We start from the raw sequence: 22789 nt of genomic DNA on the forward strand, positions 1-22789 counted from the left end.
GGGAAAGCCTTCATTGAGTAATTCACCATGGAAGCAAGACAATTTAATCCATAGATCCTCTCTTACATTTCCCTATTCCCCATTTATGTTCTAATTAGTTGTTTTTTATATCATGATTTATATATTATGGCCACATCCTCCTTACTAAAAAAAAAGAAATATAGATTATTCTTTATCAAACACATGTGACTCAGAGGTCAAAACAGCAGTTCTTTGTGGGGTAATCTCCCCAGATTAGTAATATTTAAAGACCTGATTTTCAGAGCCAAGAATTATTCAAAATATTATGGCTTTGAGATTAGGCCCCACCCAAGATGCCTCACTCAACAGAGCCTGAGTCTGAGGTTGAGAAACTGATCTGAGGAAAAAAGATAAAGGACCAGGGGGGTGGGGGGAACAAAACCAAAAAAAACCATAGTGGGAGAGCCTGATGACTCACTGTCCCGTCTTTGAACTTTAGGAATGACAAGATGGAAGATGGAAAAAAGGCAGTGCCCTACTGCAGACCAGATGTTTCATGAAAGACAAGAAATTCAGGGAACTTAAAGACCTATATGTTCTTAGGGTAAAAGCAATAAATATAACTTCCATGGTCAAGTTGTTAAGTGCATCAAAGAAAAGACAGTAGGAAAACTAAACTTGATTACACTTTACCATCAGAGCTATCATCCTAAATCTCATCATTTTATTCTCCTGCCTAAAAATCTCAATGACTGTACATTGCTGCTAGAGCAACTCTAAACTTAGAATGGCATAGAACATTCTTCATAACATGATCCCAACCTTCCTTGTTAGCTTCATCTTCTAATGAATTCTCATTACATATCTTGGAAGGTATAAGAGACCACCTGTAATTTACCAAATAAGCCAGATACTTTTAAATACTGGTCCATGTCTTTACACTATTCTCTCTGCCTGGGGTTTTCATCCCAGCTGGCAAACCCCTAACTGTGCTTCAAAGCCTGGCTGAAGTATCATTTCTTCTCTGTAGCTTTCTCAACTCCCACTCTCTCTTACTACTCAGAATGATTGTGCTTTCATCTAAGGAGTCACTGAATTTAAGCAGGCCTTTGTTAAATCACTTAAACCTATGCATTAAATGGAACTCATAGGGTTCAATTGTCTCCCCAACCTACTGCATACTCCATGAAGGCAAGTGTGAGCCTGTCAATGTGCAATTCTTGGCACACCATAGGAGCATAATGCAGTTTTGTTAAATCAAATATTAGAAGAGCACCAAAGCATAAATAGATTTCCTAGGCCTAGGAATTATGCTAGGACTGGAAAGTGTATGCCAAATCCACATATGTGATTCTGCTTTTGGTCTTACCAGAGTGCATGTAATTTGCTTTTATTTAAAAAGTGTCAGAAGGGGCTGGCCGAGTGGCTCAGTTGGTTAAGAGCTCACTCAAGAGTGTGAGCTGAGCAACGGGATCGCTGGTTTGATTCCCAGCCTGAGCTGAGCTGCCGCTGAGCTGCCAACAGGTGGCAGGATGGCTCAGCTAAAAAAAAAAAAAGTGTCAGAAATATATTTCTCTAGATAAAACATTATTAATCCATTTTCGGCTTAGAATTGACTTTCTTGTAACCCAGTTAGCCAAAAGGTAGCTGAGTAATTTGAAATACTCTCCATCTGGAGCAGAATCATATTTGGGGCTTGCTTCAATCAGTGCACCTCTGTCTTGCTTTTATTCTTCAAAGAGCTCCTCAGTCAACCATAGCCTTTGAAGGCACGTGCAGACCGGAAACCAGATGACCTCTGTTGAATTTTAAACTTGCCACATTCTCTACTCCAGCATTAAACTTATCTTCTCAGTTGAACAAGTTAACTGAAACATTATATAATGTATCAATTTATTTTTTTATCTTACCCATTATGTCACCTTGTTTCAGAAAGTGGTTTTTTTTTAAAGATTTTTATTGGGGAGTTGGGGGGATGGGAACAGCGCTGGGGAATTGGGGGAAGGGGAACAGACAAGTTGCTGTCGTTTTGTTCTTCAGTCTAGTTGTGGAGGACGTTGCTTCACTAGCCCAAGTTGGCACCATCATTGCGCTCTTCCCGGGCGAGGCAGATCAGTCGCCGGCTTCTGGACGGCCGCTCACTGCGGCTGCTGGCTGCTGGCTACACTCAGTAGCCCATGGCAACCCACTGCCACAGAGGCTGCAGCTTACGCAGTGGCCAGCAACTCACAGCAGCCCAGCTCCAGGTTGAGCTGTTGTTCAGCATCTTAGCTGTGGAGGGCAGTGTCACTGGCCCTCATATGTGGGATCCGAACTGGGGCCCTCTGGCATCCCAAACCAGTTCTTAACCATCGCGCCACTCGGCCGGCCCCCAGAAAGTCTTTAAGAGAGGTTAAAAGAAAAAAAAAAATCCCAAATTGAAAAACAAATTGTTCCACTCATCCCTTTGGTTCTTTTGATGACCTTCTGGCAGTACTGATGGTCAGTGTGAAAGACTTTTGAAAAAGTTTTCCAAGTACCAGTAACAGCATTTCTAAAGCATCATTTATCTTGGTTTACAGTAAATAATTCGGTCAATGCCCACAGGTCGTTTACCCTAAGACCCAGTATGAGTTTGTTCAACATTGAAATTAGTCACTGAGCCCTCACCTAGGGTACATAATACAGTAGTTGTTCTCCAGCATCTCCCTTGGCTAAATAAAAGCATAGCTAATGAATGTCTGAAGGTGCTCAGGGTGATGGCATAAAGATGACAGCAGGAACTCTGGAGTCCGTCTGTCTGTCTGAGTTTGGATCTGGCCAAATCTCTGACTGGTTACGTGACCTTGGTCAAGCTACTTCACCTCTCTATGCCTCACCCTACTTATCAGTAAAAAAAGAATAATAATGGTACCTATCTCTCATGGGTTGCTTGTGTGGAATAAGTGAATTAAATGTGTACAGCATTTAGAACAGTGTCTGGCACATGGTAAGCACTCGGTAAATGTGAGTTTTTATATTCTATACTTTTATATTTTTAGGTAAGAAAAGTGGGTACAATAAAAAAATTAAAGAAAGGCTGATCATTTTTAGAACAAAACTTTATTTACAATACCACAATTCAGTCTGTTTTGGTATCACTATTGACAAAATGCCTACAGCTGAGATATTGATTAAGGCGATACATTCATTTTAGCTATACATAAGACCAGAATCCAACATTATCCGTTTCCTATTCCCGTGTGGCTCCGAATGCAGCTTAAAAAAAGAACAAACTCTTTATAATGTACAATGGCTTAAGCAAACCACTTCTTTAATTATTGTTTTGTTTTGTTTTTCCCTATTAAAGGGTTGGACTGAGACTACTCATCTAAAATTTGCTATTTACGGAGAAAGCCCTAGCGAATGGGATGACTTAAAGTTCAGTTTATCTGGCTTTCATAATACAATATCCGTATGATGTTAAAAGACTATAAATGAATAATATTGGTAAACAGTATATATTGATAATTTTCTGACAAATTCATTTATCTAACATCATGTTGAGGAATCAAGAGAATGTCATACATTTTAAAATTTATTCTATTTGCTGATTCACAGCCTTGCTCCATATTATAGTTACCACCAATATAACATGAAAACCAGTACCCATGGAAACCTAACAGCCTGTTTTTAAAGATTCCCTGTTAAACTTCAATTCCAAGTCGAGCTTCCCATATGTATGCATGGATTCATGCATGTATATATGCACTGTTGATATATGTGTGGGTACTAACGCCCCTTTTCAAAAATGTAAAATAATGGTATCTGACACCTAATTGTAAGAAAAACTTCTCAGATTGGGAGGTAGGTAGCTGAGTGACACATGAAAGAATCTTCTTCTATCTGAATTTGAGAATACATCTGTATGAGGCAGAGGGAAAGAGAGAGGAAGAGGAAGAAGTAGAAGTAGAAGAAAACAACTACATTGGCTCAAATTACAGTACACTCAGTTAATTTAAGACAACAAATAAATAAATAAAAAAATGCCCCATTTTTGTTTCCAAAAAAAGAAATCACTGGTAAATTCTTACTAATAATTTTAAAGTTGATCCATCAATATACATTTTGAATCAGAAAAAGTTTGAGTATTATATCTATCATAATTTTATATTCATCTAATACATTCTTCTACTGAGATATCCGACCCATCTTCATCTGCACTCTCTTCTATCTCTGGCAAGTTGCCCCAAAGTAGGAAGTTAACACCTGAAAACAAAAGATCATAAAGTTAGTTGGTGCTGACTACTGTACAACTCAGATCATGATATAAAAAAAACTTATATGTTAACATTCTTATATTAAACCACAGTGTTAGCAGTAAAGAGAAAAACTATGAAAGAATGTACCACAAATAAATTTATTTAATATTATTCATCTAAGACATAAAAATTCTTTAAGCCCTTTTAAGCAAAGGCTTGAATTCTAGAATCTTGGAACTCAAAAGGATCTCAGGAGTCCATTTACTCAAACCCTGCCTCCAGCTACACTATGCCATAATCACTCTACACTGATAATTTTCAAATCTATTTAAAATTTTTTTTAAAAAGATTTTTATTGGGGAATTGGGGGGATGGGAACAGCGCTGGGGAATTGGGGGAAGGGGAACAGACAAGTTGCTGTCGTTTTGTCTTCAATCTAGTTGTGGAGGAAGTTGCTTCACTGGCCCAAGTTGGCACCATCATTGCACTCTTCCCAGGAGAGGCAGATAAGTTGCCGGCTTCTGGACGGCCACTCACTGCGGCTGCTGTCTGCTCACGCTGGCTGCTGGCTACACACGGTAGCCCATGGCAACCCACTGCCACAGGGGCTGCAGCCTACATCATCGGAGGCGACTCACGGGCAGCCCAGCTCCAGGTTGAGCTGTTGTTCAGCATCTTAGCTGCAGAGGGCAGTGTCACTGGCCCTCATATGTGGGATCCAATCTGGGGCCCTCTGGTGTCCCAAGCCAGTTCTTAACCATTGCGCCGCTCGGCGGCCCCCAAGGGAAATATTTAATACCAATACGTTATACTAATCATTTAGTAGGAAATATATAACTAATTCTTAAAGGATATTTATATAATCCATTTTATATTGTCTGGAGCCATTCATTTTTGTTACGGTATGCATGCCTATCATTATTGTTTTCAGTAATTTTTTTGTGTTTGAACTGTTTATAATAAAAAAACCACCTCTCCTGCCCCCTCTCCCCCCAAGAATGAATGGTGTTTTGCTTCTGGTAAAATGGCACTGAAGAGCTGATAGGATCGTAAGGAATCACTAGGTCAAAATCTAAGGGACAATTATAACCCATGAAGGTCAATGGAGAGCTGAAGTCAATTTGCCTTTGAGGGCATTTGCTAATCCCAGGGAATTTGAACTGAGTTTTCCCAATCCTCCTTGGGAAAATTTTGGGAAATCAGGTCTATATGTGTAGGCTAACCTAGAACATAGACTTCTTGGGGCCCTCTCAATCTAAACATTCTAGAATTTTATAAAGCTTGGGTATGTATTCCTTCAAAGCTGCTGATTCTGGTGTTTTAAGGACAGTTCCACCACCCATGAGAAATTCTGTTTTATATCAAGCATCTAGAAAATTCTGCTTTAAATCACAATATTAGGGTTACAAAGGAGAAGTTTGATATTCTTGGAGTCTCAGAGACATGAGTAGCTCGGCATAATTGGTTCAAAGAAGAAAAAATAAACTAAGAGATCGGATCTGACAGAAGCAGCACCTTCCTTTCTCTGTTAAGAAGGGAGGAAGGAAATCCTGCGATACATCTGTTTCTCATGGATTAGATTCAATGCAAGTGGAAGAATGCTGGGCTTTTATCTTTGAAAAATTAACTAATATAAAAAAGTAAATCAAAATTGAAAAATCTCCACCCTGTGTTTTGAACTATACGAAGTAGAAAAAAAATATCAAAGTAGAAACTTCCTTTAATGTGTCCCATGAACAACACAAATATGAAACTGGAAACCTAATTTAGGAGCCTATATCTCACTTAGGGGAGTTCAGATAAGTCCTTGCTCAAAAATGGCCTTCTTAACATACTAGAGTCTTAAATTAAGACCCCAAATAATGGGTTCAGAGCCACAATTGAACACCAGGTGATTAAAAAAAAAAATCTGAGTCTATAAAAACCCAAACATAATTGGAGGGTTTAGAGACCATGACAACCTAGCTTACAACTCGTGCTCTTTTAGTCAGTGAAAACAAATCATACTTAAAAAAAGGAATATATTTTAAGTTCTGAAGAAGATTAAAACATTTAAAAACCTGAGTGTTAGTGCCAACTTGGATTGTCAAGTTCCTTAAAATTGTCCTGTAAACTAAAGGTCTATAAACTTCAGTTCCCACTAAAAAAGTTCCACTAAACGTCAACTTAATTTTTTGTGTAAATAGATAGTAAACATTGAGAACATCTGTCCTATGACAAAACTGAATGGCTAAAGACAATATAAAATGTAAGCATCCTTTAAGAATTGATTGTATATTTCCTATTAAATAATTAGTATAACATATTGGTATTAAACATTTCCCGACTAAAATTCTATCATAATTTATTAATATAGATGTTAAAATGTCCATTTTTATCCTAAAGCAATATCACCAAATAGAGTTGTTACCTAATCATCTTGCCTCCCAACTCCTCCCAGCCCCAGCCTCCCCCTCTCACTTTCTTACACACACACACACACACACACACAGACACACACACAATTGACTATCAAATCTAAAATCTTCCAAAATTCTCTGGAGTCATAATACATATCAAGGCAGCAATTTAGAGCAATTAAAATATCAATTTAAAAAGGCCATAGGGGCCGGCCGAGTGGCTCAGTTGGTTAAGAGCTCGCTAAAGAGTATGAGCTCTGAGCAACAGCGGTTCGATTCCTGGCCTGAGCTGAGCAGCTGCTGAGCTGCCAACAGGTGGCAGGATGGCTCAATTTAAAAAAAAAAAGGTCATAAAATCTAGCTAAGTTTGAGGGTCTTCAATACAATGATGAAAATAGAAATGACAATGAATTTTGGCTAGCAGTTTCCATAAGTGAATGTTTGGGATAAAAGTAGTGACACTTCACTCTAGTGGATCCAACCCAGGTAGAAAGGTCTCAGAAGGAATCCTAAAATGATCTATTGGGGGTTTCACTCAGATATTGATAGACAAATGTTAGAGGAAGGTCTGAGTCAATTGTTTCTTACCAGTAGAGTCTAGTCTGTTAATACCATAAACTGCTTGGCTGTGAAACATCCAGAAGTGTCCATTGTTACAGGAAAGAAGGCAGGAACAACATGGAACAATTACGTGATAACCTACAATGTTCCCACTAAAAAAGAAAGTAAATATTATTAGCTACCATGTAATACCTGGCCATATAAGCATTTTTATGTGCTAATGTAAATAGATGATCTAAAGACTTTATTTCCTCCCTAACATCCTGCATTGCTGGGATCTTTGGGATGAGAGTCTCTGATAATGGTTACAGTTTCACTGTCAAGTAGGAAAATAGTCTTTAAGTGAAATAATACTAACACATTTTCCATTTGTTTGCTAGTATTATTTTATTCATTCTTCCTTCAGAACCCAGCTTCTAGATGCTACAAGGTTGTCATTTATTCTGTAAAACATCCCAAATTGATGTGCAGTACAGACAAAATATATTAAATAAATTCAGATCTGTGGGTAAAAGGTTTTTGCTATTCCCAGAACTGTGGCAAGTTGGGTTCTTATACGTTCTAGCTCCATGCCAGCACCTAAAAACCGTTTCAACAGATGGAGGAGTAGGAAGACAGCATGAGCCCCTGGAAACCAAACACAAGCTGGCTGCTCTAATTTTAGTTTCAGTGTTTTTGTAGGAATTCAGAACTAAAGCAAATCCACAGCTTGTAGAGAAAGTTGCAAAAGTTTTTAATGTCTTCAGGGTTATCCATCTGATTACAGGTACCTCACTTTCCACAGATTTATTTTTTTCCTATCTGGTTACTATTAAATAGAGTGAAAATACAGGGAATGTTTTAGTGCTTTACAAAAAAAATGACAACATGAACTGCTTATACCTTGAGTTGTAAAAATTCTTATTATAGCTTGTTCTCACCCAATGAGATGTGGGAGTCAGTCAATTTTGTGAGGCCCTATAAAAAATACTATAAAAGGTACCAGCCCACCTAAAATATGTCTTCTGATCATAATCTGCTTGAAAGGCAAACAAATGAAAACAAAAGTTGTTCTTAGACTAGGGCTGACAGTTATTTGTAAGACTAGATTGCAAGAGTAAATTCTATGGCTTTAATTACTGCCTGTATTCATTCACTCCTTCAACCAATGTTTATGGAGCATGTATTATGTGTTAGGTACTATTCTAGGTGCTAGGAATACAAGGGTTTTGTTCTCATGGAACTAACATTCTATATCAGATCATTTTGCTCCCTTGTTAAAACCTCTTCAATGGCTTTCCACTTGTCAAACATGAAAACAAACCCCTTCATACCAAGGTCTAGATCTGCGCCATCCAAATGTGGCTATTGAGCTCTTGAAATTTGGCCAGACTGAACTGAAATCCGATGTTAAGTATAACACATATACCAGATTTAAAAGACTAAGAATAAAAAAATAGGACATAAAATATTTCAATAATTTATGTCGTTTACATGTTGAAATGAGAATATTTTGGATATATTGGGTTAAATAACATATATTTAACCCATAAAATTAATTTCACCTGTTTCTTATTTTTTAAAATATGGTTTACTAGAAAATTTTAAATTCCATATGCGGCTTGCATATTTCTATTGGACAGCGCTGCTCGAGATTATCTGTATTTTGACTACGACTCTAATCTACTCATGCTACTCTCCCCCATGATCACAATGTCTCAGCCACACTGTCATCATCTTTTTATTCATTGAACATGTTAAGCTTCTTCTTGCCTTGCGTTCTCTGTACTTGCTGTTCCCTTTGCCTAGAACATTCGTCCTCTGGCTCCTTCTCCCCCTTTAGGATTCAACTCCAACGTTACCTTCTCCTGAGAAGGTTCCTCTGACCATGCACTCTAAAATAGCTCTTACTCTTCCAACCTCTATTAGTCTCTATCACTTATTATAATTACTTCCTTTGGAGTACATCCTGCCTTATTCAATATCTTATTTATTTAAATACCCTGTTGGCTGGCTGTGTTCCCATTAGAGTATAACGCCCAAAGGCCAGTGATTTTGTCTTGTTTATTGCTGTTTCTAGTCCCTATAACAATGACTAGCACCTGGTAGGATCTCCTTATATAGTTGGAATGAATGAATGATTTAGCCAGCATAAAATAAGTTTGCTAACTTAATTATGATTATAACTTATAATCCAAACCCCATTTAAATGAGGAAATCTTAACCTTCTTCTAAAATGGAACTAATAACACTCAGGTCTACCTCACAAAAAATAACAGTAATAGCTTTCATCTGTGTTGTAATTTATAGTTTATCAGCCTTTTAACATTCATAATTCATTTGATCTTGTCTACAACTCTATAAGGTAAACACAAAAGATATTTTAATTTATATCTTAAGAAGATAGTTTTTATATTCTCAAGTTTAGCTTCTTAAGATGTAAGTTAAATAAGAAAACAGAGGGTCAAAGGTTTAGAGGTTTAAGGAGGTTACTCAAGATCACATAGATAGTAAGTGTGGGGGGCAAGGCTTGAACCTGATTTTTATGACTGTAAATCCAAATGTATTTTTCATCTGAACTACATAGTCTTTTTTTAAAAACGAAAGCAGATTTTGTCAATGAACTTTGAAAATTGTAAAATCATATACAAATGTGAAGTGTCACAGGTCCTTTTAAGAAACAGCTCTAAGTAACAAATGGTGTTTCAATGGCTCATTGTGTGGGTTATAACCAGTGCTTGATGCAGCCCACTGAACCTTTCTTTCTGCTTTGGTGTCAACATCCATCTAGCAAACCCAGGGCTATCTAGAATATTGCCATAAATACCATTTTAAACACGCGATGTCCTTCAGTTTACATTCGCAGATTTCAGTGAAATAGCATCTTCCAATTAAGTCCACTGTGCTGGAGAGGTAAAAGCGCAGAGATAGTCAAATGCACTTTAAAAAAAAATTATAAAATACACATAACACAAAATTTACTAACTTAGCCACTTTTAAATGTACAGTTCAGAACTGTTAAGTGTATTCACATTGTTGTGCAACAAATCTCCAGACCTCTTTCATCTTGTAAAATGGAAACTCTGTCCTCATGAAACAATTCCCCATTTCCATGTTCTTCCAGCCCCTGGTAACCATCATTCTACTTTCTGTTTCTATTAATTTGACTGCTTTAGATACCACATATAAGCAGAATCATACAGTATGTCTTTTTGTGACTGGCTTATTTTTCCATAGCATAATGTTCTCAAGGTCCATCCATGTCATAGTATGTGACAGGATAGCCTTCCTTTTTAAGGCTTAATAATATTTAATTGGATGTATATACCACATTTTGCTTATTCACCTATTGATGGACATTTGGGTTGCTTCCACCTCTTTTTTTTTTTTTTTAAATTTAAACTGTTTATTTGACACCACCTCTTGGTTATTGTGAATAATGCTGCTAAGAACATGGGTGTGCACATACCTCTTCTATCCAGCATTAAATTCTTTTGGATATATATCCAGAAGTGGGGTTGCTGGGTCATATGGTAATTTTATATTCAATTTTTTGAGGAACTGCTATCGTTTTCCAAAGCAGTAGCACCATTTTATATTCCACCAATAGTGCACAAGGGTTCCAATATTTCCATGTCCTTGCCAGAAAATGTACTTTTGATTGTGATTTAGTATGAATTTTGTAGTCCCAAAGAGCTGAAAGAGGCTCTAAGTAAAACTACAGTACATTTTGTAAGAGTCAGTTAATATTTGTGAGCTCACCATAAATATGACAAACTTTCCATTTAAAAACTCTTATGTGTTCATTGATTTACACACATCTTAGCACATTAATCCATTACCATTATCACCCCTACAAGGAAGAGTAGACAATAGGAAAGACCTGAATCTATTCTAGATTCTGCTCTAACCGCTAACAATTCACATATCTGAGCCCTCCTTATGACTCTTATTACTTACCACAGCTATTGTAAAGACGAATGAGTTTTAATCATAGAACCTTTGCAATAGTAGGTTCCAGATTTATTGTCTCGTGCTTTTTCTTTTTTGCAACACACCAAACACACACATACTGAAAATATCAACCCACTTATCTTTGCAATAAATGGTTTGCCATTAGGCATGACTACACTTAAACCAATTCAGAAAAGATTTCAAGTAGGGAGGGTCCACAGCTTTGAGTATATTAAAAAAATTTTTTTAAAGCTTCTATTTAAAGTATTATGACTGGGGTGGCTGGTTAGCTCAGCTGGTTAGAGCGTGGTGCTAATAGCACCAAGGTTGCTGGTTTGATCTCCACATGGGCCACTGCGAGCTGTGCTCTCCTTAAAAGGTAAAATAAATAAATAAAAATAAATAAATAAATAAATATGACTATTATAGTCAGCCTCCTCTGGCTATGTGTCCAAAGAATAGCTAGCAGTTCATCCATATTTTGTATAATTACTCTTTCATTCTAATGACAAAGTTTCAATAAAGGGATAAATCTTGAAAATCATGTAATAGCTAGGCAGCGGTTCTCAACCTTCCTAATGCCGCGACCCCTTAATACAGTTCCTCATGTTGTGGTGACCCCCAACCATAAAATTATTTTTGTTGCTACTCTATAACTGTAATTTTGCTACTGTTATGAATCGTAATGTAAATATCTTTTTGTTTTCCGATGGTCTTAGGCGACCCCTGTGAAAGGGTCGTTCGACCCACAGGTTGAGAACCGCTGAACTAGAGGTTAACTATGGAAAAAGAAAGTGCCTTTTAGAGATAGAAAAAGATATATTTGAGTCAAATAGTTACTTTTTCCAAATAGAAAGCAGATTCTTAAGGACTCTACACCAGAAAGTGGGTAGTGACTGAAAACAGAATTTATTTATGCAAATGAATGCATATCAATAGGCTTTATGGGAGACAAGGATTATTTTAGGGCTAAGTCTCTATTTCATCTCATAAAAATATATTTAAATCTCTCATTCCAAGAAAGAGAGATTTTTTTGAGAAAAAGAATACTGAATTATATAGACAATGGAATCTGATTGAGAATGCAATTGCAAATAATGGTGGAAAGCTATAAATGTTTTTTATTTTTGGTGTCAAACTATGGATAAAAACGACAAACGTTAAAGATCTCTCCAACAGTACGGAAAAGCTTGCCTGAATTTACCTAGAGTCTAGGTCATGGACTTGATCCAGTGAGACAGAACGTTTGGGCAGGACATAGCACCTGGGCTCCAACTTAAGAGATGTGGTCACATGATTATAATTGAACTAGAAGCATTACATCAGGACTGACCGCTCTGGCTAAACCACAGACTTTGTCCAGACAGTCTGCCCACTTCGTTATACTCCAAGGGGATCATCAGACTGTTGGGAGTGGCTGGAACAACAAAATGATAACCTCCTTGTTGACTCCCAGAGGTCCAGGCCAAACATTTTCCCCATTTAGTTAAAGGCTACCGTTGCCCGACACTAGCATGACTTACTTGGTAGGAGGGATGTCTGTGGAGAAAAGGTCTATTTCAGTATCAGCCAGCAACACAGCCTTCATCCCCCTAGAGCTGAGCACTTGTTTACAGAATTTGCAGCACAGGATGGACACGCACCGGTCCTTGAAACTACAACTGCCGGTAGACATGGCGGCCCGGGAAGGATGAGGTGTGGGGTTTTGAGAACGGAAACAAGAGCAAGACCCTTCCTAGTTTGATTCCCCCCAGGCTGAAAAGCAAATGGCGAGGCCTCGAGCTTTTCTAAACCCTAAAATCGGGAGGGAAATGAGTTCTATTCTGTCTTCCCGTGAGATGGTCAAAGGAATATTTATTGAGTAGAAACAGGAGGGATGCAGCAATTGGAGCCTTCCTTTTGACTTTCGGGGAAGGGAGTGGAGTTTGAAGTGGGGAGGGGCCCAGCTGCAAGGGCCCTCCGGGACCTCTCTACTGTTTTCCCTTCCTCCGGTCTAAAAGGATCCTCTGCTCCAGCTCCCGCCCCTTGAGCAATTCCCGTAGCTTCTCCAGCTCAATCTCGTATTTAAAGCGTCTCCTCTCTTAGGCCCCTCCTCCGGAGAGCTCGAATTCCTCTCGGTTGGATCGCGGGCTCAGCGTCCCTACCCACGTCTCCTCTTTGGAAATCTTTCTCTTCCCAAGGTTCAGAAATCCCCTCCGCTTTTCCCACCGGGACGATCCCTGCTTCTCCTCAGTCCCTCCGCGACTCTCCTCAGCTCCGCTCGTTCGCCGGCCCCTGCTTCGCGTCTCTCCTAGGAGCCCCCAGCCCTCCGCGTGCTGGCTCACGCGCTGCTTCTCTCGCGTCCTCCTCCCTTAACTCTCCCTCGTGAACCCCGCCTTCCCCTCCGGTCTCTCCCGAGCGGCCGCTCCGGAGCCCGCGGTGGTGGTGGTGGTGGGGGGGGGCGGAATCGAGGTCGGTTTGGGGGCTCAGTCGGCGTTAGGGTCTCTGTCACCGAACACGTAGTTTTTTAACCCCCTCTTCCGCTGTCTCTGCCTTTCCAACCCTCTGTCAGTTTGAATTGCCAGCGCAGCCCACGGATTGGGAGAACTACAGCTCGCCCACGTCCCTCATTGGAAGGCTCGGGAGCCCTCCCTTAACGAGATCTTAGTGGCGAGGAGACCGTACGCCCCGCCCCAGTAACGGTGGGAGGAGGGGCGTTGCAGAGAATTTTGGCCAATAGAGAGTAGAAACCGGACTGTAGAACGTCTTCCAATAAGAAGCACGAGAGGCGTCTTTGCCTCTTTCACCAGTCCGCCCAAACCTCCCGGAACCCGCCAATGAAATCGGAGGTATAGCCAAGCTCGGCCAACCAGAAAGCCAAACTGATCTCAGCACCCGGGTCCAATTGGTCGTGCCTTTTCTCAAAAATTTGTGTTTGGTTGTTGGTTCCAACTTAATCCCGCCCATTAATTCTACTCCAGGGTTCCGCCACCGCCTGAGCTTACTCCGTGACCACGCCTCGGTAGTGCTAGTCACACCTCCAAGTTTTGCCAACCCCACCTCCTTATTATTCCTGGCCTCTCGGGATCAGCTATTCCTATTGGTTACAAGCCCCATCGGTCGATAGAAATCGGGCGGTGATTGGCAAGGGGGTGGGCTCTGCTTCCCGGCGGGGTCCTGCGGAGTTGGCGGAGGCTCTTCTGGGGACTAGGGGACCAATCTGCGTAGAAGCGGGTGGCGGGGAAGACAGGGGAGGAGAACTCTGAGTGGGAAGCCGAGCCGGGGGCCTGGGACCCGTCGCGTCAGAGCCAGGTAAAGGCTCCTTCCTTCTCCCCTTTCTTATTCCCCGCCGCGGGGCTGGACCCTGACCGAAAAAACCCAGGCAGGGACGGAAAGGAGAAGGCGCGGATGCTGCTTGCTGCATCGCCTTCGCGGTGCCGCCCAGAATCCCCCTCCCTCGCGACCCTCTTCAAATCCCCGGGTACAGCCCGTAATGCTTCTAAGGACTGCGTCTCTCTTCCCCACACTGCCTGGGGCTCTGCCCTGGCTTGCCGTCCCGCAGCCCGCACCCAGCTCCCTCCCCAAGTCCTCGGTATACGAACAGCCTTAGTCCACCTTGGGGCAGCCGTCGTTGGCATTACCCGTAACCATTGGCTGCCGTCTAACGCTGTCTCCAAGCCCTGGCAGTCAGTCGGGTTACAGCCCTGGACCCAGAAGAATGGGTGTTCCGCACTGCTTCCGGGGCTCTTCCCGGGTCCCAGCCCCCGGCCCGTCCCGAACGGCTCCTCTTCGCACTCCGGTTCCCAGACCCATATGTGGGTCCCCAAAGTTGCTAACATCCCTGCGCTCTACGAAACACCGCGGCCCACGAGCCTCCTAAGTCGCCCCCTCCCATCCCCCTCAAGGTACCATTGCCCTCTCCCGGTCTTCTAAGCGTGTGCGACAGCTCCAGTTATGCCCGGCTCCCGTGCAGCCTTAGGACCCCACCTCGCAGCCCCCTCCCCGCTTCCTGCCCGCCTGAACCACCAGGCCGTCTCTGCTCGGTTTTCCTCGCTCTGTGTGGCCCTTTCTCCGGGCGCGAGAAGTGGGAGACACCGGCGGGAGCCTCGTCCTCCTGGCGCGGAGAGGGAAGGGGGAGGCCAAGGAGGGAGGGTGGCCGCTGCGGCACGCCGGGGAGCAAGGCGCACGGATCTGCGCTCCAGCCCGCTTCCCTCCCGCCTTCCGGGCCTGGGCCGGGGCGGGATCTCCTCGGGCACCTCCTGGTGCGAGAAGCCGGGACTGCGACCCTCACCAACCCCTCCCCCCAAGCCTGGGATTGGGTGCGGTATCTCGGATCTCTGGGCTTGGAAGACAAAAATATTGGGGGAAGCATTTAGAGTCACCCTTGTCCCTGGCTTGGGGCAGGCGACGGCTGCCTTCCGCCCCCCCCCATCCCCCCGGCTTCCCGGTTTTCCCGACTCCGACCCTCGCCTCTAACCCGTTTCCTGCTTCTGCCGACCACATTGTTTTCCTGGATGTGTCCCGTGCCGAGCTGGCTTTTTCCTGCAGATCTCCCCCCTCACCCCCCCCCAAACATTTTGCTGCCAAGAGAAGCTAGTAACCAAAAACAAAACAACTGGGAGGAGGGGCAGGAGGGGAAGAAAAGTTGTGCCCGGGTGGCTTGTCCCTTCCCGGCTTTGATCCCCTTTGATGTCCCGCGAGTTGCCCCGCTGGGGGTCAGGGGCCGCGTCGGAGGCAGGGCCGGGAGGGCTCCCTCGGTCTGGCCGCTGCCCAGCGCTGGCAGGGCTCCGGAGGCCGCCGAGGTGCCGCAGTCCCCGCCCGGAGCCCCGCGTTCCCGCCGCAGTCCCCACCCGAAGCCAGCTTAGGCGGCTGCTCCAAAGTGTTTTCTTTCAGCCTTAAAACAAAATCCGGAGGGAGCTTCCTTCCTCCCCATCTCGCCGCGCCTAGCTCTCCCGGCCGGGCGGCGTTTGGAGATGAATGGGCCGCGGCGGGACAGGGAACGTCGTCCCCTACCCCACCCCCGCTGCGATTAGGATCTGCGCCGGGGCTGATCGCCCCCTCCCCTTTCCCCTGCATTTACAGGCAAGTGAACTGGAGCAAACGACTTCCGATCCAGTCCGCGCTGCTGCGGCTCCCGTTTGGGATTTGATTTGCAGCATCTTCGAGCCTGTGCAACAAAAAACCGCGAAGCACGCCCAGCCCTCCCCCGGCACCCCGATACGCACCCATTCCCTCTCGGGGACACAGCTGGGCGCGTCCACACCCCCGCAACCCCACACCATGTTGTGCGGAAGGACTTGCACTCCCCGCCTGTGTCGTTGATGTCAGACCCCAGGCCAGCCTCCGGGCGCTGCAGTTCTCCCGGCTAATGCTGAGCCTGCGGCTCCGGCTCTAGCACAGGAACCAGCCGTCACCCCGCCCGGCCCCAGCGCTCACCGTCTGCATGTGCCCGCCGTAGCCGCCTGCCCAGCCCGCAGCCCGCGCTCCCCGGAGCGCTGGAGACCACCGTGGGGGCCCCCTTCTGCCCTCGGGAGAAGCAGTCTTGGAGGTATTGATTTCGGTGGTTGGATTTTTCCCGTGGATCTATCAATTCACAATTCGAATTTGGAAGAAAGAAGGAAAACATGACGTCTCCAGCCAAATTCAAAAAGGATAAGGAGATCATAGCAGAGTACGATACTCAGGTCAAAGGTAAGGGCTTGGAAAAATAGCATAATGCATATGATCTGTGGACCATTGAGGCATGTATTTTCACCCTGATTTGCAGGAGGTTCATTTCTTTGGGTGGAGCAGGTGGGGGCAGGCTGACCCAAGAGGTGGTTTCCTATGTGGGTCTGTACCTTCTGGCGATGGGCAGTGCCAGGGGCTACAAGCCCAGGAAAGGGATTTTTTGGAGTGGGCTTTAGGGTTTGCCCCTGTAGGGCTGGCCATTATTTTGGCAGCCCTTTCGCCCAGGCTGGATAGGGTGGAGGGAGGGTGGGGGGAGGGGCAGGAGGTTCTTGGAGCGTGAAAGGCCACAATTTGCCTCTGGTTGTCTGAATCAGGTTTCCTAGAAGGACGACTGAAATCTGACAGGTGTTAGGGAATTTATTCCAGAGGTTGAAGAGGAGTCCAGGCAGAGAAAGGCAACCTTGAGAAGGTGTACCTTTGGAGAGCCCTAGGAGAGGCGGGGTTTTTTTCTGATGCACTGTATCCAAACATGACATTTGCTGTGGCATCGGACACAGGAAGTCTGTAGCCACCTTGGGGGCACCTTGCACCTTCCTAGTCTCTGGTGGTCTTGCATTCAGCCAGAGATCTGAGCACAGAAAGAATAAGGTCACTTAGGATGGGTCTCCGCCCTCACCTAAACCTGAATGGAGTTGGAATGTTAGGGTTGCTGGGTGGTGCTGATTCTGGAGGACGGGAAGACATAATTGTTTCAGCCTTCTGCATTGTCAGCCACTGCCCCAGAATACATGCTTTTAACAGCCCACTCTACCTCTTTGCAAAAATGTGAAGGATAAAGCAAAATGTGGATGCGGAGAAACCCAGGGACCTGTCAGCACATCTAGTCTAGACTGCCTTACTTGGCATGTGAATCAAAGCACCTTCTCAGATAGCCTTTTTTTAAATCAGCGATTCCCATAGGAGGGGTTCCTGCCTGTTTAAGAGCCCCAGCATGTGTTTGTACAAGGCAATGTTCCTTCCTGGCCAGTGACTGGGAAGAGCCGTGTGGCTCGAGCCCGTTGAGACCTTAGCTGGGGAGTGGGAAAGGTGGGTGGCCTTGAATGTTACACCACATGGTTGGAGCTCTGGGTTTTCCTTTGTTTCAGAGTACAGAGGGAGGGGCCCCTCTTCTCCCTGCATCAATGCAAGGAAACCTTTTCCTATCATAGAAGACCTGGGAAGGGCCATGTCTCCCCTCTAATGATTGCCTGGGCTGGGGTTAGGGGTAGAGGTTGAAATGGGAAGCTGCCTTATCTCTTGGAAGCTTGGAAGGTAGTTTGAAGTCCCCATTGTGCCCGTGACACCTTTTTACTGTCATCAGCTTGGTCAATGCTGGACGTGTCCTGAGGGACCTTCTATCCACTTGGCTGCAAATATTGGTGGGTTTATTGCGGAAGATGGGGGAGTTGACTGATTGATAGCTTCAGTTGAACTGGGATTGGGAGAGGTGTGGTTGTTGAGTTATAATTGAGGTTTTGGCCTCTTGTCACTGTTCATAATCCAGGCCTGTTTTTGTAAACAATAGACCATTGGCCTCTGTGTCCTGTCCAGATGTACTGCATTCTGCTCCTGGAACACCCCCACCCCCAGTTTTAACCAGATTATCATCATTCTTTTTTTTTTCTTTCTTTTTTTAACATATCCTAGTCTTAACTGTTGCCATAGGGAGTGTGAATAACTTTGACTTGCCCAGATTTCTCTCCAGAATCACGCCATTTGACTAAGGTGCAAAGTGATTTTACATGTTTATTTTTTGGAAGGTTTGGGGCTGATAGGTGTTAATAGAACCGTATCTGCTGATTCCTTATTGGTGAGGGATTTCTCACAAGTATCTCAAAATTAAACACTTCGTGTATTTACAAACATTGCTCATTGAAATGATGTAATGAAGTTGGCTATTTAGGATTTCTCTTCCACCTTTCCATAAGCAGGGGACTGTTTTGCTTTGCTCTGATATTTTTCCATTGACAGTATTCATAGATTTTATAGTGGCCGAGCATGATGTCTTACTCGGAAGGCGTCCAGTAAACACTTATGGAACTGATTTGAATGGTTTAGTTCCTCATTTTATAGCTGAGGAGAGTACGGAGAAATTAAGAGGCTTGTCCAAGGTCACACAGCTAGGCAGTGGTAGATCTGAAACTAGAAGCACATTACCGACTCCCAATTCGTTATTCTATTCTATTCCTACTTACTATGAAACATTATCTGACCAGAGTAGGGAAAAAAAATATCCTTAAGAAGCCAAAATTTGTCAATGGATACTAGTAGTAATAATGATAATAACAGATTACATTTTGGGTGCTCATTATGTCCCTGCCTGTCTCAAGTGCTTTATAAGAATTGCCTCATTTAATCCTCACATCAACCCTGGAGGTGGATATTATTTCATCCCCTATTTGCTACATGAAGAAACAGGCTTAGGGAGGATAACAAGCCCTCCCAAGGTCATACAGCAGCCTGACTCCATTCCTTTATTTATCAGCTGTTTATTGAGTGCCTTCTCTGTGTTCTGGGAGTGGCAGTGTACAGTCAACAAGACAAAGGTCCCCTCCCTCATGAAGCTTACATTCTAGAACCTGTGCTCTCTGGAAAAGCGTAGAGCTTGGAGACAAAAGGGACCTGGGTTCTAGGTTGCCTCTTGCTCCCACGTTAGCTGGAAGCCCTTGTCAGAATTATTATGACTTTCAGCTTTTTATGTGTTATCTGGGACTCATACTGCTGCCAGTCTTACTTCTCTTACAGATGCCAAGATAAAAAAGAAAATTGCTATTTTGGTCTGGTGGTTAAGAGCACAAATTTCTGAGTTTAAAGGATCCAGGTTTAAATCTCAATTCTGCACCTTGGGCCAGCTACATGACTTGCCTGAGCCTCAGTTTCCTAACCTGGAAAATAGACGAAATGATGTACATTTCCTAAGGTAGTTGTAAGGAGTCAATGAGATAGTACATAAAAATTGTTTAGCACAGTATTTGACACTCAGTATTAGTACAGCCTGCTCTCCTGTTAGCAAACCTTACTTCTTGTTGAATTGGCTGACCCGTAAGGCTGCATTGCCTATTGGCCCCCAAAGCACCATCTCTTAAATGATAGGAAACAAGTCTGGGAATGAAACTTGAGTTCCAGTAAGTTCCTCCAGTAGTAGCGAAAGGTATCTTGGGCCAGTCACTTAAAACCTCTGGACCTGTAAAATGAACAGGTAAACGAATCATTGGCCGCTGTTCTCTGTGTCTCTGACCAGGGTCCTGGGTCCTCCTTTTCAGTCAGAATGGTTTGAATCCAGTGGACTCTAAATGGACTTTGTGGGACTCTGTCTATCCTGTGTTTTTTGCCTCCCTTGAAACCACCTGCGTGAATGTGCCCTGAAGGACTTCTGAGGCTGCAGCCCCAAACCCCACCCCAGTGTGGTTTTATGAGGGTGTGCCTCCTTAGTCAGCCTGCCTCGTAAGCCGCCTTTTAAAAAACCATCATTGTTTCTGGTTTGTGGGTGTTCAGATTCCTTTGAAAGTTCATGCCTCTCGATGTCTGATTCTAGAGCAATAGTATTCTTAGTGCTTTCACATGGCTCTTTCCAATTTACAAAGCACTTTCATATACATTAATCTCTGGAAATTCTTGACTACCCTGATCAGATTCATGGTCATCACCCTGAGCCCTTTTGGACTCCAGCCTGTTAGCTTCTTTTGGGGTCCGAGCAGTGAAATGGGCTAAGGTGCATTTACCAGAAGCAATAATCTGACTGGCATTTGGGTGGGTTCACATCACTGCATACAGGCCCAGCTATAGGCCTGTCCTTATTCAAGACCCCTTTTCCTTTGCCCTCTCCATGCCTTGAGTTTTTACAGCCCCTCGGAAAGCCTGAGATTGACAGTTCATGCACATTTTCCAGGAGGAGTCATCTGAAACCCAGTGGCACTGTATGCTGATCAGTCGAATTCTCTTTTTTGAGAACATTTGGAGTCTTGTCTCTTCCGTTCTTCCTTCCTCCCTCCCTTCCACCCTGCCTTCTATCCTCCCTCCCTCCCTCTCTCCCTGTCTTCCTTCTTCCCTCCCTCCCTCCCTCCCTCCCTCCCTCTCTCTTCTCTCTCTCTCTCTCTCTCTCTCTCTCTCTCTCTCTCTCTCTCTCTCTTTCTCTTTCTCTCTCTGCTCACCTCCCCTTTCCACATCATAGAAGAACTGTATGCATCACAGAGCTGAGAAGTGAAATTTTGTAATTTCCACCTGGAGCATTTTGATAGAAAAGCCTCAGGCCTTTGCCTACAACAGTTTAACCCTTTCAGGACCCTTTTAGAGCAGGGGATGAAATTGAAAACTCTGGACATATTGTGTGTGCACATGCACTTGGGACTATGGATTGCTGGTATTTAAACAACTTGTTCCCTTGGGAGGTCTGAGCAGTTCTTCACTCATGCCAACAAGGGTCTTCTCGGAAGCGTCTTTCCTCCCAGCCCCCGCCCCCCAAGGGAGCTTTAAATATAATCAGTTTCTGAAAAGCTGCAGTAAAACATCTTGTTGGAAGCCCGAAGCAGATGCTATCATCTTCTTGCTAGATGATTGAAGGCTCCTCTTCCCTTGCTCAGGGAACATAAGACTCTGCAGCCAGGTGAACTCCTGGAAGAAAATGAAGCTCTTGGAAAAATGCAGGTATTCTGTATCTCTGAGTTGGAGGAGCCTGGAGGAGGGTGGTAGGCAAGGAGCTGGGGATGCTGTGCTGTGCAAAGCAGCAGTGGTTAGAAAGTGTTGTGCGGAGTCAGTCCTTTGCTTTCCCAACATCAGGCATTCTCTTGGGAAATGAGAACAGACGTTTCCTTTGGAGAAGCCCATCGGGTAGTTTCGGCCACCTGGACAGGCATCACACAGTGGACAAGCCCTGATCATTTCTCTGCTGTGAAGTTGGCAGCGTCTCACCTGGCCTTGATAGGGAGGGTCTACACTCCGAAAATCAGCAGGTAGATGCCCTGGCCCTGACTCATAGACTCCCGCTGTTCACACCAGATACACATGGGTTGCCAGCGGTACCTGTAGAGTTCTCCTTCCAGAAAGGCTTTCGTTACCTTACACCTTAGGCCTCTGAGGTCTTTGTTAGGAAAATATTATGTCATGTTGCAGGGAAAATGTCAATATGCAGATTTCTACTCCGTAATAAAATTCAAGTGAACAGTTTTAACTTGGTGTCAGCTATAGAATTGGCCTTTTGGGGAATTTGGGAAAGTTACCTCAGAAGTTGTTTGATTTAAATATAAATAATGAGAGCACTTAAAAACTTTTTTTAAAATGACAAAATAACACTTTTACTGATTTTACAATAATTTGTAAGAACTCTCATCTCTCTTTCTCTAACTATAAAATAAATACACATCACGTAAAATTTACCATCTTAACCATTCTTTTTTAAAATAAAAAATTTTTTTTTCCTTCTTAACCGTTCTTATATGTACAGTTCAGTGTACATTCATGTTGTTGTGCAATCTTCACTACCATCTATCCAGAGAATTCTTTTCACCTTGGAAAACTGAAACCCTGTACCCATTAAACAGTATCCCCCCATCCCCTCATCTCTATTTGACTAGCTACCTCACATAAGTGGAATCATACAGTATTTGTCCTTTTGTGACTAATTTCACTTACTATAATGTCTTCAGGGTTTATCCGTGTTGTAGCATTTGTCGGAATTTCCTTCCCTTTTTAAGGACTTTATATGTATATACCACATTTTGTTTATTCATTCATCTGTCGGTGAACACGTGGGTTGCTTCTACATTTGGCAATTGCAAATAATGCTGCTGCTATGAACATTGGTGTATCCCTATTTTTAGAAAATGCCCTCTATACCAAAGTTTTACAAGCCTGTGTATACATTTCTGTGCACTCACCTGTCCTGATAAATTTTTTTAGAGCTAAGATTTAATATCTACATTCATATTTTCATTTTGCTGCTGGCCGCTCACGCTGGCTGCTGGCTACACACGGTAGCCCATGGCAACCCACTGCCACAGGGGCTGCAGCCTACGCCGTCGCCAGCGACTC

General features: G+C 43.6%; 2 protein-coding genes across 6 annotated transcripts in view; one reads left to right on the forward strand and one right to left on the reverse strand.

Annotated features, from left to right (window-relative positions):
* Nucleotides 1-3023: 3023 nt before the first annotated feature.
* Nucleotides 3024-16355, reverse strand: FAM72A (family with sequence similarity 72 member A). Of its 2 annotated transcripts, XM_019649661.1 has the most exons (5): nucleotides 16279-16355; nucleotides 12598-12735; nucleotides 9948-10025; nucleotides 7169-7293; nucleotides 3024-4188 (listed from the first exon to the last, which is right to left on the reverse strand). In XM_019649661.1, the coding sequence occupies exons 2-5, from the start codon at nucleotides 12660-12662 to the stop codon at nucleotides 4094-4096; spliced, it is 363 nt and encodes a 120-aa protein (XP_019505206.1). In that variant the 5' UTR covers nucleotides 12663-12735; nucleotides 16279-16355; the 3' UTR covers nucleotides 3024-4093. The 2 variants fall into 2 exon arrangements, with proteins under 2 accessions (XP_019505206.1, XP_019505205.1); XM_019649660.1 differs by lacking the exon at nucleotides 16279-16355 and having other exon boundaries at nucleotides 12598-12749.
* SRGAP2 (SLIT-ROBO Rho GTPase activating protein 2) overlaps nucleotides 14090-22789 on the forward strand; it is a 256272-nt gene continuing 247572 nt past the window's right edge. The window contains exons 1-2 of one of the 4 annotated variants that reach the window (XM_019649659.1): nucleotides 14090-14365; nucleotides 16136-16744. In XM_019649659.1, coding sequence (XP_019505204.1) covers nucleotides 16678-16744 — 67 coding nt within the window. In that variant the 5' untranslated portion in view covers nucleotides 14090-14365; nucleotides 16136-16677. Of the gene's footprint in view, nucleotides 14366-16135; nucleotides 16745-22789 lie in introns of those variants that run through there. The other 3 variants (XM_019649654.1, XM_019649653.1, XM_019649658.1) reach the window with 3 other exon arrangements.

This window comes from Hipposideros armiger, unplaced genomic scaffold, assembly GCF_001890085.2.
Source record: "Hipposideros armiger isolate ML-2016 unplaced genomic scaffold, ASM189008v1 scaffold_134, whole genome shotgun sequence".
NCBI classification, from domain to species: Eukaryota; Metazoa; Chordata; class Mammalia; order Chiroptera; family Hipposideridae; genus Hipposideros; species Hipposideros armiger.

Excerpts from the sequence above, each read along its gene's own strand:
- FAM72A (XM_019649660.1), bottom strand. The coding sequence starts at position 12,749 with ATGTCTACCGGCAGTTGTAGTTTCAAGGACCGGTGCGTGTCCATCCTG. Across the intron at positions 7,294-9,947 it reads GACATCGCGTGTTTAAAATG|TGGGAACATTGTAGGTTATC; the intron begins GTATTTATGGCA and ends TTTCTTTTTTAG. Across the intron at positions 4,189-7,168 it reads TAACAGACTAGACTCTACTG|GTGTTAACTTCCTACTTTGG; the intron begins GTAAGAAACAAT and ends TTTTGTTTTCAG.